General features: G+C 45.6%; 1 protein-coding gene across 1 annotated transcript in view; it reads right to left on the bottom strand.

The window, feature by feature from the left end:
- Positions 1 to 348: 348 nt before the first annotated feature.
- The window catches only part of LOC136628298 (fructose-1,6-bisphosphatase isozyme 2), a 39,511-nt gene continuing 23,699 nt past the window's right edge, over positions 349 to 16,160 (bottom strand). The window contains exons 4-7 of the mRNA XM_066604090.1: positions 13,302 to 13,442; positions 12,419 to 12,556; positions 9,052 to 9,171; positions 349 to 610 (exon numbers count right to left, since the gene is read on the bottom strand). Coding sequence (XP_066460187.1) covers positions 416 to 610; positions 9,052 to 9,171; positions 12,419 to 12,556; positions 13,302 to 13,442 — 594 coding nt within the window. The 3' untranslated portion in view covers positions 349 to 415. The remainder of the gene's footprint in view (positions 611 to 9,051; positions 9,172 to 12,418; positions 12,557 to 13,301; positions 13,443 to 16,160) is intronic.

Raw genomic sequence — 16,160 nt, 5'->3', positions numbered from 1 at the left:
CTCCAAATCGTTGTCTATAGCGCTCATTTACACGGCCATATTGTGTATTTTGGTCTGTGAATATGCAGCATATTCACGGACCGAGATACAATGTTTCCATGGGCAATTTTGGTGCTTAATACATACCAAGATAGGACATGCTGCGTGCAACCGAAAGATGCGTGAAAAATACGCATTTGTGAAACAAACCATGGAAATCAATGGACGCTGCATATTTACAGTCATGCGAATGAGTCCTAAGATCTACAGGACTGTAGGAGTTATGAAAGTAGGGGCAGGGGGAGAGGAAGAGAAGTATCCTACTGCACCCTCTATACACCTGGTTTCTCAATTACAACTCAAGAGAAGTTGTTCAGAACTCCCTTTATGCATAAGAAACACAGGTACATGAATGAAAAACAAAAGTTAAACACAATTAGCTGCTCTTCTGGTGTTTCTTCACACAAGCCAAGTACTCTTGAACATCCTCTGGAGAGCCAAGAATTAGTGGCACCCTCTGATGGATAGACTCCGGCTGAACATCCAGAACTGGCTGACTTCCAGTAGTTGCCATTCCGCCTGCTTGCTCAACAATAAAGGCCATTGGATTGCATTCATACAACAGGCGAAGCTGGGGAGGACACAGAAAAGAAGCAGTTACAGTACTTTGTCCAGAAATGGCATTTTCTTTAAATTCACACATTGCACATTTTTAAACAGCTAATCTAGACAGATACGTAGACGGGTGCTTGGGAGTTTGTAAGTAATACCTTCTACCACCCTACCTTCCATGTAGCTTGTAGTTATACTTATTGGGGTCAGGAACATTCATATAAATGAAATGTCCTTTTAATAAACATCAGTTGATCCAGTGGAACGCCTTAAGCGTAAGTTCACAAAGTTTTGTCAGCAGCAGAAACTACTCTGTTTATTAGAGTATGTTAACATGTATTGTACAAAGTCCAATAGTTCATTTCTGAACCTTGATTTACAGTTTGTCATTAAGCATTATATATTAGCTGGGTCTGTAAGTAGTATACAGACTATGTGCATGCTGGGAAACCGAACTCTGTATAGCAATGACATGTAGGAAAAATGAGCTGCAGGAACGCAGCAAGGCAGACCACATTACATTATGGGAGCACAGATAAGCTTTTAGGAATGTGACTGTCACCAGTCTTCCGGTAGCCGGCAGGAGACTTCTGTAAGCAGCGCTGCACTGTAACATGGGCAAGAACTCACAATCAGTCCAAGATATGTAATGTAATGTGTTCACAAAGTTACAGCAATATATATCCACTATGGGGGGCATTTAGGTCACCTTTCTGGCATACTTTTGTTACCTTCTCTACTTTAAAATGTCACAAATTTATCATATGTTGCAAAATGTTGATAAATTAGTTGCACCTTTAACCCCTTCACACCCAGGGCGTACATTTACGTCCTGGGCATGCGGAGCTTATATGCCAATCCTGTTCCATACACGACGGATGCTGGCTGTCTTTGACAGTTAACACTCACCTGCAACAGTTGCAATCAGCGTGAACACTGATCACATATATTAACCCTTTAAATGATTCTATTAATACTTACAGTGGCATTTACATGCCCCTATCAATGTTTGGGGGTCTCAAAGGCCATCCCCTGCAGTATGAGATTGTATAGTACTGTTTGGGTGCCATGGCAGGCTGGGGCTTTCTGAAGGCTATTAGGGATGCCATCACTGGCGTAACTATAGGGGATGCGGTTGCACCCGGGCCCAGGAGCCTTAGGGGGCCCATAAGGCCTCTCTTCTCTGTATAGGGAGCCCAGTACTATGAATAAAGCATTATAGTTGGGGGCCCTGTTACAGGTTTTGAATTGGAGGGAGAGAGACATCAATGGGGCTCGTTACTCGAATAGAGCTCTCAAATATTACGAAAAGTTTGACTCAAATAACGAGCACCCGAGCATTTTGGTACTCGCTCATCTCTAATTATAATGTAATTTTTGCCACAGTGTGTATGCCATAAAAACAAGATCCCCACAAGGATCACAGAATTGCATTTGTTTTTCCATATCACTCCACTTAGAATTTTTTAAAAGTTTTTCAGTACATTATATGGCACATTAAATAGTGTCATGATTTTTTTTTCAAGTAGGGAGGGAAAAACAAAAATGTAGAAAAAAAAGGTTGCATCATTAAGGGGTTAAATATGTAGTGAGTTGTAGAGTCACTTTGCACATTATCTGCAACTGGAGTAAGGTTGCTACAAATTTAGCGACTTTTTAAAAATGCGTATGTCATAAATGTACCGTATCTAAAATCTGGCTTTGCAGCAATCCTTACCCCCTTTCCTAGATACTTTTAAAAAGTGGAGTAAGAGGGAACCAGGAAGCGTCCCCTAACAGCAGGATAAGTTAGTTTATGGTGCTTTAAGAAGGTGACAGGTTCCCTTTAAGCAAACTGTTAAGTAACATTAAGCATATAATGGGACAATATGTTCTCGGCACATCAGCTGTCATTAAACCCTCCCCTCTGGAATTTTCATTACCCTAATTTAATTTGCCCTTCTGGCATCACACCCCATTGCTGATCCCTTTTATCATCTGGTTGTAGTGGAGAAGGTATGATGTGACAGTATTGTTTTGTGTATCATGTATGAAGCCCTTGGTATCACAAGTGCCCTAAAATTGTTTGTAACCCACTGGTGATTTCAATTATGCCAGTGCTTCATACTGGGAGCCGATCAAACTAGCGTTATCCTATTCGCATTTTCGCAGGACGTTTAATTTTTGTGCATTTTGCGCACAGACATAGCACATATTAAACTAATTGAACTCAGTTGCCCTTTAGAAATCAATGGAAACATGCTTGCACATTTTTTTTTTTTGACACACTCAAAAATGCAACACCCATCACGCAAATACACCGTGAAAACCCGTGTGTAAATGCACTTACGCTCAAGCGAACCCGCCTTAACATACGGTTATTTCATGCTTCTTGATTTGATTAATGCCACTTCTTCACACTGGGTGCCTTAACTAAGTAGGTATGGATACTGACAGGGTTCACATACTTTATGGCTCTAAAGTTATTTTCAGTGTAGATGCAGAATAAAGTAACTTTGGAAAAGTGCTCATAAACTAAATATGAAAGTGGAGCTCAGAGACTTCCCCTGTGGAAAAGCCTGTATTACAAATGACAGAGAAAACACTTGTCGTGTGACACTAATTGGGGGAAGGGCGAGGAATAGGGACAGGAGGCAGATCTCCCATTCTGCAGCAACAGGTCCGGTGTGTGCCAAGTCAGGTGCCTCAGGTGAACCCTGCTGTCTGAGTTCAGTAAATAGGAACATTTTGTGACAGAGCAGTCAAGGAAGGGAAGCTTACGATGAAGGAAAACAACTAACTTTTCTTAGAAGTAGCTTGGAATAATAAAAAAAAAACAACAAAAAAACAAAAACACTGTACTTTTCAAGTAGAAGAAAAGTTAGTCCGGTGATCAGCCGGCAGCTTGAGGTGCCGTCATGCACAGGTAATTATATAGTGGGAGATTACGTGGAGATTATCTTGTTTCAATGTTTTTTAAAATACTATCACACCACAAATATGCAAAAAAACAAACGCAGTTTATCCCAACGTATATGCCAATGTATCCATTGAGTTTAATGGGCACACGTGCCAAAAGGCATACCGCCCAACTTTTTGGTTGGTCAAAGAGGGACACATATGGTTCATTTTGTGAAAGATCCTGTACATCTCTATAAGCGTTAATAGTTTCAATCTAAACATTAGCAAAAAGAAAACCCCCGGAATATAAAACATTTTTAGATCCAAATGGGACCATATGATGCAATGATGTGCAAAGTGGGGTCTCAGATACTGTTATGAACGATATGGTAAGTTTATTAATGTTGATCTATTTAGCAGGTCAAAATGAGGGACACTGAAAGGGCAAAGCGGGACTTGGATCAAAAGTAGGGTCTGTCCCTCAAAGAGTGGGACAGTTTGCAGAAGGGTTTTTCTTTTTTATATATGTTTAGAACAGTCCCACCTAACACAAAGACAGAATCCAGATGAGTCCACACTAAATACATGCAGCAAATAATAGAAGTAAATCAATAAGAATCGGGGCCAGAGTTCCTTATAGGCACAGGAGAGCCATGACTAGAGGTGGCCTTGCTTCAAGGAACAATAATTCCCAAACAGGTGCCTGCGGTCTTTAGACTTCATGGATTGGCCAACGGGAATGGTCTGTTACTAACGTTTAACTAGAGAGAGCAGCACAAGTGACAAGTAAGCGGCCTATTACAGGCAAGTCATTTGTTTCGTATGGATTGTTGCAGGGAAGAGGTGATGTATGGTCTCCTTGGCTGACATACCTGTATGGACAATATGGCATCCACCATTGCATTAGGACTATGGGTGGTATTATTGCTCAGTCACTAAGTTGATTTTGTTTAGTCCTGTCTTGTCACGAGGTAAGAGGAAATATGATGATGCATAACTCATAGTTTCATTATTCATACATGTAGATTCATAGATTATGCAGGATGGGCACCCTGCATGTTCAATGATGATGAGTAAAGACTCGGCTTTGTTCCACTTTTTCTATACACAAATACAGATTGAGTGAGAACATGTCCCTGACCGCAGCGAGGACTTACTATTTTATGCTCTCACGTGGTGATGCTTTTCCTTATGTCTGACACTTATCAGTGGTTGTCAGCTGTTTTGGGGTGGATGACCAAAATGACTGACTCATGATCAGGTTGAGACCTAATGTGCAAGTAAAGTAACTTTTCCCCTGACTCGGTTAATTTTATAATACAACGTGTTGCCACATTTTGTATCCATCGCAGAGTGACAAAGCTCAATACTTGCAGAAACATCATAGGTAACCATACAGAACAATACAAGACACAGTAGAATGTTTGTGTCTTCAATCAAAATGATCTTATTATGGTTTCATTGTATTTTAATTTCCATAAAGAACGGAAAATCAATTTTGTACATGAGAATGCGACTATTTCTGCAGCAAGAACATGAAGTTCTCCAAGCCTCAATGAGACAAATGGCCAATTGCAGAAATTTCTGTAACAAATCTGCCATGTCTGAATCTGCCCTTCCGTCATTAAAGGGGTTGTCCCGCGGCGAAATCCCAATTTTTTTTTAACTTACCCCCGCATTCTGCCCTGTTAAAATCAATTCCGTTTTTTTTTTTTTTTTTTAAATCACTTACCTGCATCCCCGTTCGCGCAGCATCTTCTTTTCTTCTTTTAAAGATGGCCGCCGGTCCTTTCCCAATGATGCACCGCGGTTTTCTCCCATGGTGCACCGCGGGTCTTCTCCCATGGTGCATCATGGATTGTCTTCTCCTTCTTTGCGTTCCACTGCCGATACAGCCACCTAATTGGCTGATCGGCACCACGTGACGGGGCGGAGCTACGATGACGACGCGCAGACCAGCTCTCCGGTGCGAGCACACAGCAGAAGACCGGACTGCGCAAGCGCGTCTAAAGAAGCCAGAAGACACCGAAATTAGACGGAGCCATGGAGACGGGGACGCTAGCAACGGAGTGGGTAAGTGAATAACTTCTGTATGGCTCATATTTAATGCACGATGTACATTACAAAGTGCATTAATATGGCCATACAGAAGTGCTTAACCCCACTTGCTTTCGCGAGACAACCCCTTTAAAGGAGATGTCTCGAGGAAGCAGTGAGTTTTTTTCTTTGCCCAGTCCCCCTTATTCAGCATACAAAACTAAGCACCCGTTTAAATGACTTTTAAAGCCGGTTTCTACTCACTGTTCCAGCGTTTCAGCAACTTTTAAAAACTTTTCCAAAGATGGCCGCCGGTTCTTCTCCCAAAGTGTACAGCCCTTGCTTCAGCCCGACGTGCGCGCTCCCGAGACGCCAGTCACGTGATTCTGTTGATGACGTCATCTCTGGAGGCGGGGAATTCAAATGCTTGTAATCTCCATGGCAACCGGACGCCCCGCAGCCGCCGACCAGACGCCCCGCAGCCGCCGACCAGTCACCCACCGCCAGGCAGCAGGTAACCGGCGCTAGCCCCCGGCTCCCCAGCGCTAGACCCTCAGCCCAGGTGAAGGCCCCGGAGCCCAGCGCTAGGTTCCGGAGCCCAGGTGAAGGCCCCGGAGCCCAGCGCTAGTTCCCCCGGCCTAGCGACAGCCCCCCCATCGCAGCGACAGCCCCCCCGGCCTAGCGACAGCCCCCCCCGGCCTAGCGCTAGTTCCCCCGGCCTAGCGCTAGTTCCCCCGGCCTAGCGACAGCCCCCCCCATCGCAGCGGCAGCCCCCCCCGGCCTAGCGCTAGTTCCCCCGGCCTAGCGACAGCCCCCCCATCGCAGCGGCAGCCCCCCCGGCCTAGCGACAGCCCCCCCATCGCAGCGACAGCCCCCCCGGCCTAGCGACAGCCCCCCCATCGCAGCGACAGCCCCCCCCGGCCTAGCGCTAGTTCCCCCGGCCTAGCGACAGCCCCCCCATCGCAGCGGCAGCCCCCCGGGCCCAGCGACAGCCCCCCCATCGCAGCGACAGCCCCCCCCGGCCTAGCGCTAGTTCCCCCGGCCTAGCGACAGCCCCCCCATCGCAGCGACAGCCCCCCCATCGCAGCGGCAGCCCCCCCATCGCAGCGGCAGCCCCCCCGGCCTAGCGACAGCCCCCCCCGGCGCAGCGACAGCGACGACAGCCCCCCCAGCGCAGCGGCAGCCCCCCCGGCCCATCACTTACCTGGACGGCAGGACAGCTGGACGGCTTCTCCGGACAGCTGGGCAGCTCTGCACCTTCCTCTAACAGAGGATGGTACAGAATGGCCGCTCCAGCGCGCTCCCGAGCAGTGACAGCTCATCTGCGCATGCGCAGAAGAGCTGTAGCGGGGAGCACACTGAAGCGGCTCGTGCTGAAAGGAGAAGACCGGACTGCGCAAGCGCGTCTAAAAAAGCAAGCTGCCAGCGAATTTAGACGGAACCATGGAGACGAGGACGCTAGCAACGGAGCAGGTAAGTGAATAACTTCTGTATGGCTCATATTTAATGCACGATGTACATTACAAAGTGCATTAATATGGCCATACGGAAGTGTATAACCCCACTTTGTTTCGCGAGACCACCCCTTTAAATCTCAGGCTGTCTCTATAGCAGTGCAAGCCCTGGTGATTGTGTTAGAGCTGCCGATCACCACTACAAAGGGAGATCCCAGCTTGATCAACCCTGAAGGTGTCAGATCTGGTTAGTGATCATACAGGCCAGGGGTGCACAACAGGTCATGTTTTCAGGATTTCCTCAGTGTTGCACAGGTGATGTAATTATTGTCGGTGCCGCAGACATTGCCACAGGTGTTCTCACCATAGGATATCCTGAAAACATGAGATATAGCAGATTTGTTGTCTGTAACTGCAAATCGGTACCATTCATTTGAATTGAGTCTTTTCTGCAGCATGCAAGTCTCATTCAGATGAATGAAGTAGTTCCCAAACATTTCACAACAAACCCGTCTTGCGGGAATTTAGCTTTAGGGCTCACGCACATGGTCATATTACTGCTTTATTTGCACATAGCTGTAAGGATGGTTTCATATCTGCGCTCGGGATTCCGCTTTCTTGTTCTGTTCGGGGAGCAGGAAAGGGGAATCCCCACAGCTGGACGGTTCCGTCTCAGGACAGAACCAAACAGCGCCAGAGGAAGCCCATTGACTATAATGGGATCCATCCTTTTTCTAACTAGCTGCATGCAATATTTTTTCTTCCAGTATTTTGAGCCAAATCTGTGATGAAACCTTTGATGCAGATGTGAAACCGGCCTAACAGAGCTGCTATAGAGAAACATGAGGCTCTACCGTACTTCTGCATGCCGCTAACTTCATATGAATATATCGCGTTTATATCTGTACGAATTGAAGAGAGAACTGCTTTGCCACTAGGAGACAATATCTCTATATACACAGAGCCTGTACAGCAGTGTATTGAGGCTGCATGGTGCTAATGTGCACAAGCCCTATCAACATAATACAGACAGAGATGAGAATCAAGCAGAAGCATGGCCAGAACCTCCATAAACATATCAGTGTGTCCAATGACTTGTGTAAGATCTATACATGATATACTCGTACAGGTGAAGTATTCATTCTTATTGCATAACATCATTGTCACTTTCATTAATATCTGCTCCTATCTAGCAGAGATCCCCCTCTCACATAAGGACTAGAGATGAGCGAGCGTACTCGGAAAAGCAGTACTCGCTCGAGTAATTTGCTTTATCCGAGTATCGCTGTGCTCGTCCCTGAAGATTCGGGTGCCGCTGCGGCTGACAGGTGAGTCGCAGCGGGGAGCAGGGGAGAGCGGGCGGGAGAGAGGGAGAGAAAGATCTTACCTCCGTTCCTCCCCGCTCTCCCCTGAGGCTCCCCGCTCCATGCCGGCACCCGAATCTTCAGGGACGAGCACAGCGATACTCGGATAAAGCAAATTACTCGAGCGAGTAGTCCTTTTCCGAGTACGCTCGCTCATCTCTAATAAGGACCTATGTGTGACTGCTACTTCTGTACACCATATAGCTAAATCTCTAGCATTAACAAGTTATGCCCACCCAGAGGCCGATCAGTTTCGTTGTCTATAACTAAATGTACAGAACAGGCAATTCTAGGTATTTTTGGAATATAGTCAGCCTGCCTTTACATCTACATTGGAACATCCGGCCAGAGATCCAGCACAAAATACCAGAAGAAAAAGCGCTGCACGGTTTGTGCTTGCTAATATGCAATGCCTGAAGTAGAAATACGCTCATGTGAATCCAGCCATAAAGATGACAGTGCAGGCGCGGGGTAGCAGGCCGCCCCTACTCCCAGTCACTATTCAGCTATGTACGGATCTTTCCTACCAGCACTCCTCATAGCTGCAGCTGTATAGCGATAGGGGCTGCATTGCAAAGGGCTTTTCTACTAAAAGCGCACAGAACAGACTGATTAAATATAATTTTAAGAAATTCCTAGAATCGCCTGTTTTGTGTGCGTTAAAAAAATTAAAATGAGACAACAGTTACATTTTAAACTAATCTGGCCTAAATGTCATTACTTACCTTTCCTTTTGGGCTCTTCTCATTTGCTGGATACATGAAAATTCCACCATATACGAGCGTTCTGTGAACATCAGCAACCATCGAGCCAACGTACCTGGAGCTGTACGGGGCGCTGCCATCCTGAACAAGAGAGGGAACAGGTTATCCACTCGTCGTTCTCCTTCACTCTGGGGAAAGTCATCATTGTGGACTCAGCGTGCCATCATTAAATATAGCAGCCACTATGGCATGATGGTCTGGTTTACTCTATTGTTTCCTACAGATGGTACCAAGGATAATCTGCCGCACCACAACTGCCAAGTGTGAACATGACCTTGAGGTTTCTCACTATATTGTACAGTTTAAAGTATTCATATCAGATTTTGTTACCTCTCATATACCATTACTAGTTTTATTAACCTATATTTTGCCACAAGTGTCACATTTCTGTATCCCATTTACAGTATATAGCATGTTCTAGGAACCAGCTACTGTATATTACTGATTTCAATGATTAATGAGTCCTTAATTAGAATAATGGTATTCTTTACACTAAAGCCCCATTTACACATACAGATGATCGCTCAAAATTAGTCAGAAACTGACAGTTTTGAGCGATCATTTTGCATTAGCTACTAGCTAATCAGCCCATTAGAACCTAACTAGCTTCATTTGCGTGTCTTTAGAGAACAGCGGGTGGTCTGTTCTCCAAATATATCGCTATTGTTCTCCAGCTGGACAGCAGTTGAAAGAGTGTTATCAGCGCTGCCCGCAGAGAACTCAGTCTGTCTTATCAGAGACAACGGATTTTAAGCTGAGCTGAACTCAGCGATGGACGAAAAGTGCATGGTAAGGGCACGATGGGCACACATTTACAAGCAATGATTAATTATCACTCTAAAGATGGCTGGACGATTGTTCATCTTGCATACAATTTGATCATTTATATAGAGAGATGTGCTGCTGACATTGATGATTTTTTGTGACACCTTAAGGGCAGCTACACACGAGCGAATTTGCAAAATCTGCACAATGATTTCAATGGGTTCCTTCACATGTGCTTTTTTTCAACGTACACTTCAAGTGCAGGGAAAAAAACGCAACATGCTCTATTTTGGTGTACAATTGCGCACCGAAGGCCACCAAATGCCCAAAATTGCACAATTTCGCAGGGCTAATTGATAACACTTGGGCCCACTAAGTCAGCTGCCCCACTTACTAAGTTAGCTGACCAGCTTACTCAAACATGGCTCTGCTGGGACCGCGCCAATGTGAGCGGTCCCAGCAGTGCAAGAGAGTGCAGAAAGAAAACACATTTGAAGGAACCCATTAAAATTAATTGTCTCTATTTGTTGCACATTTGGGGCACAGATTTTGCGGACACAAATGCGCCCGTGTGTGGCCGCCGTTACATAGGCAGATGACCGGGTGAACGACGGCTTCAACAAACATTCATTTACTCATGTAAAAGTCTCTTAACAAATCAGCTGATCAACCAGATAAAGTGTTTTATGCCGGTCTGCAGTCTGCGGTTATAGATATACTAGAGACCATCAAAATGGTGTAATATAATCTGTCAACTGGGGCGACTGCAAGGAACGGGTTTATAATAGAAGCAATTTATCAAAGGACTACAGTAAGGAAGTGAAGATCAATTTGTATATAATATACGATCTTGAATATCTCTGGAGCGGAGGAACACTTTAGATTCATGCTTTCAGTTTCTAGCTGTGACCATGAGGAGCATTGACTTCCATCGTCCCATAACTTTCACTTTGAGGAATGTGCTGCAGGCATGAGTCTGGCAGAGAGCCTGGGGTTCCCTATGTGACATAATAGAGATAAACCTCCAGTAGGGATTTCACCTATCCACTTGCTTCACCTTAGTACTTCAGCATTACTAGATAGCACAAAGCAAAGAGGATTAACAGAACATACATGCAGGCAGCAACGGGGAAAAGGAACATAAGTATGATCAACCACATGGAAAAGCATCCGGGGGCCAAGGAGAGCAACCTGGAGGAACTAAGCAATGAATAAGGACTCATTCAAATGGGCATATTTGTACTGCGATTCCCCACATAATAGAGAGAACGTAAAAGCATTGCTTTGCAGTGGGGTATTCAGGTATGCATTTTTCATGCACATCTTTAAAAAAAATAAATAAATAAAAAATCGCAGCTAGTCCTATTTGGGTCCATATTACTGATCGAAATTGCCCATTAATGTCAATGGGATTACGGAAATACGCAGTAAATACACATGAAGACAAGAGAAATCAAAAATCAATGGAGCCTTCCTTTTTATTGCTTGCCTGAAAAACGTAATGAATATGTGCTTGACTAAAAATGTCCAAATACGCAGCGAATACGCACAGTTTCAGGGCTTATTTACATGAGCGTATATCGGCCGCTGTTTTCATGGCTGACCTATATACACTACCATCTGAGCTGTCTTCCCCATTCCCTCCCCCTCGTCGGCTCTCTGCCTCTCTCCTCCCCTCCGGCTATTTGCAATGGAGGGGACGGGATGGGGGCGGAGAAAAGCTCCGCCCTTTTCCGCCCCTACCATTGCTGGCTGCAGACAAGGGGCGGGAGATTAGCTCCAGACCCGCCCCCTCCCATTGCAAACAGCCGGAGCGGAGCAGAGAGGCAGAGAGCCGGGGAGGGAAGGGGGAAGACAGCTCAGATGGTAGCGTATATAGGCCGGCCGTGAAAACAGCGTGAATAAGCTCTCAGTCTGTGAAGGCTATGCTTATTTTACAGACTCAAACTGCATACGCCCATGTGAATGAGCCCTCATTGAGATTCACTTTTAGGACTGCTTCACAGGAGCGTATGCGCAAATACACTCACCACAGCGTATTCGCACCTGAACGAGGTTTGAAGAGGACCATAATCAGTGCGTGGCACATTGTCTGCGTATATTACTGTAATTTTTGCATGCATAGCGGCAGTTCAAACGCGTGCGTGACACACTCTGCTATGGAATTTAATGGTTATTTAAGCCTAAAAAGGTCCATCGGTCTCCTTTTTCCTGCGTTTTGTGCAGTGTTAAACCCCACCCCTTGCGTATTTTCACACCTGTCATAGACTTCTACGGCACTTTTGCTGCGCAAAACACAGGAAAATAACCCAATTTTTTGCGCACAATACTCCCTTCTGAGAACGATCTCACTGCAGTCACTGGGCTCTATTCTCTGTGTTTAGCGCGTGCTGATTTTGCATGCACACATACCTGCACAAACACACTTGTGGGAAGAAGCCCTTATGTGTACGCCTGCAGGTCTAACTAATGTGTTTGTACAGTGTAGTAACAATATAGCTACTAGCACTTTGTCACATTGTGTTAGTACTACAAAATATATGAAGGAGGAACATCTACTTACTGGAGGAAACTTCTTGTTTTGTAAATACTCTGTTATTGCGGGATCGAAGTATTTTGCATATCCCTCATTCAGACTGTAAATTTTTCCTTTCTTCTTGATTCTAACATTTTTGTCAACCAAAACAAATTCCCCCAGAGCCTGCAATGAAATAATAATAATCTTTATTTGTATAGCGCAAACATATTCCGCAGCGCTTACATAGACAGAGGGAATACAGAAAGACAAAAGTACAAAAATTACAGAACCGCGGTTACATAGTAATCAGTTGATGGAAACAATAGGGGTGAGGGTCCTACTCCAACGAGCTTACATACTACAAGTAATGGGGGGATACAGAAGGTAAAGGGGCTGGAGATGTGCACAGTATAGCGAGGTGGAGAGTGAGGGGTGATATACACATAGACAATGGTCAGACGTTTAGCCATGTGATGGCAGAATCATTATGACTGCAGGGGCAGTTGATGGTGGCTAGCAGGGATTGCAGTCAGTAGGTCAGGGAGCATGTTATCATGCGGCGTACAGAGGGGTTTGTTTAGGGAATGCGGTATGCCTCCCTGAAGAGGTGCGTTTTTAGAGCACGCCTGAAGTTCTGCGAGTCCTGGATTGATGGATAGACTTTGGTACTGCGTTCCAGAGGACTGGTGCTGCCCTGGAGAAGTCTTGGAGGTGAGAATGAGAAGTTCGAATTAAAGGGGCGCTCAGTCTGGTTTCATTAGCAGAGCAGAGAGCCTGGGCTGGGTGATGGATTGAGATGAGGGAGGCAATGTAGGGTGGGGCTGTGGAGAGCTTTATGGATGAAGGTAGTGCAATTAGTGTATTCATGATCAAACACATTTCATCATCACTTAGTCCTGTGCATAAGAAAGCATTTTGCCATACTTACAGGATCTAACATAAAGCAGTCTACTCCCTGGCCTGTAGAGAGCGCCACAAGAGTTGCACTACCATACAAAGCATAGCCAGCTGCTACAATTGTTCGTCCCGGCTGAAGAGCATCTTGCTCACAGGGTTCTGTTTCCGTTGTCTGAAAAATAAACCAGAGGTATATAAGCAAGGAAGTAGTCCTGTCTACATGTATGTACTAATCTTTAAGAATTTGTTGGTCTCTACTGAACCAGCGACACTGAGAAATAAAACATATGTCTGAGGATATGTTAAAGGGTTTGGGGGGGCAATATGCATTTTTACATAGCTGCCCAATATACAGAACGTCTCAAAAGTCTGGAAACACCCATACAGAATGAAAACAGTCTGGCAGACAGTGATGCAATTTTGCATACAAGCTGCGGGGAAAGGGGGTCACCTGTATGGTCATGTAATCAACAGGACAGCCATTTTGAATGCCACCATCTTGGGTTCAACCCCACCAGTGGGAAGGTAGGTGTGTGATCTATCAAACTGGCAGAGAATTTCACCAGATAAACAATACTGTGCTCCGTTTTAAGATAGCTTTATTCATTCTCATGTTAACACAGTGATGGCATTATCTGAAGCAGAATGTGTTGAGATCATACTTTTATCCGGTGAACGAAGCACACATCATCGCCATAGATTTCAATTAACACCACCCAACCTAAACCTCCCCTTCCCCCTCCATTACCCAAACACCCATTGGCCATGGCAGTGGCCATGAAACTTCTTTTCAAATTCCAATAAACAGTTTTTGTCGCTGATAAACCAAAATATGGATGACCAAAAATCATTATTGATGAAGAACTTTGGTAATGGGAGGTCTGATTGGATGGTGTTGATTGAAATCTTCTATGATGACATGTGTGCTGATATAAGAATGATCTCAACACATTATGCTTGAGATAACACATCATTCACACTGCCTGTAATGAAGAAAAATCACAGTGTTATTAACATGAGAATGAATAGAGTTATGTTAAAATGGAGCACAGTACTGTTTGTCTGGTAAAATTCTCCGCCAGTTTGATATATTACACACCTACCTTCCCACGGATTAAATTAGAGTTGAATCCAAGATGGTGGCATTCAAAATGGCATTCTAATAAGTCTCCCCCTTCTCCGGAAGCTTGTATGCCAAATTGGGTCACCATCTGCCAAACCTTTTTAATTCTTTACGGGGGTTGGGGGGGTTGGAGGGCTTCCACACTTTTGAGACACCTTGTAATATAGAGACATAACAAAGGCCATACTCACCTAACCTACGTCTCCGCAGCTACTGGTCTGCCAGCTCTCAGCCTACACTGCTCCTAAATTCTGGATGAAGACTTCCCAACACTAGCTTATGTGATGGCGGAAGCTAATTACTGGCTGAAGTGAGCTGAGGAGGTGAATATGGCATATTGATGTTTTTATACAGTATTTTGGGTGGCTTTATAAAAAAAAACCTACACATTCCTTGAATAACACCTTTAGGGCTCATGTCCACGGGCAAAATATGATTTAGGATCCGCAGCGGATCTCCCGCGTGCGGATCCGCATCCCATAGGGATGCATTGACCACCCGCGGGTAGATAAATACCCGCGGATGGTCAATAAAAGTGATTTAAAAAAAAATGGAGCATGGAAAAATCTGGACCATGCTCCATTTTCGTGCGGGTCTCCCGCGGGGACGGCTCCCGCGGGCTTCTATTGAAGCCTATGGAAGCCGTCCGGATCCGCGGGAGACCTAAAATAGGAATTTAAAGTATTTACCTATCCGGCGCGGGCGGGGAATGTCAGCTGTTCCTCACGGCCGCATCTCCCTTGCTTCGGCTCGGCGGATGTGCCCGGCGCATGCGCGCGGCACGTCGACGACGTGCCGGCGACGTGCCGCCGGCGTCAGGAATTCATCCGCCGGCCGAAAATGAAGATCCGGCCGTGAGGAACAGCTGACATTCCCCGCCCGCGCCGGATAGGTAAATACTTTTAAATTGCTATTTTCGGCGCTCATGTCCGCGGGGCAGGAGGGACCCGCTGCAGATTCTCCATGTAGAATCTGCAGCGGATCTGATTTTCCCCGTGGACATGAGGCCTTAGGCCCAATGTCCACGGGCGGATTCGAATTGCGGAATCCTTGTGGGGCATCTGCGTAAATGATCTCCAGTTCAAGCCACCCATAGGGAAACATGGGCGTCCGCAACTGAATTAAAGCATTTCAGTGCGGTTCCTGCTTCGACGGCTTCCATTGAAGTCAATGGAAGCCGTCCGATATGTGGCCCATCCACAATTGACATTGTGGAGGGGCTGCGGATCTGCGGGAAAGCAGGAGTTAAAAAAAACAAAACTCTACTGAACATGTATGCTGGCCGGCACTTTCACACACATCGACAGTGGGGAAAAAAAGGAAGAACCGAACAAATAAGCAGGGCCCTTGGCCGCGGGCAGTTTCGAAATTCGCTTTGGGCTCCCACATGCGGTATCCAACCAGCCCGTGGACATGGGGCCTAAGAGTAAATCTCTGGGCAAAATAAGTCCTACTATTAATACTATCACACTGTAGCGCTGTAATCTCTAACATTTCTTACAACTGTTCTCAGGAATTCCGTTTAATTACTGATCTTCAGTCATTCTCATTCACTTCTATAGCGAATGTGAATGACTGAACGATCTGCGTGTAAACGATTTATCTGCCTGTATAAACAGACTGCAGTAGCGGACAATGTCTGAATTCATCCGTTTGCACAATCGTTTATGTGTGAGGGCGGCTTCACCCGGGCGTATGCGCAATCGCACGCACCTCAGCGCAATGCACCTGCGCTACAGATGAGGTTTGTTTTCTGCGTGTATCGGC

The sequence above is a fragment of the Eleutherodactylus coqui genome, chromosome 5, assembly GCF_035609145.1.
Source record: "Eleutherodactylus coqui strain aEleCoq1 chromosome 5, aEleCoq1.hap1, whole genome shotgun sequence".
NCBI lineage: Eukaryota > Metazoa > Chordata > Amphibia > Anura > Eleutherodactylidae > Eleutherodactylus > Eleutherodactylus coqui.
The sequence above is the reverse complement of the archived record's forward strand: the minus strand, read 5'-3'. Positions and strand labels throughout refer to the sequence as shown.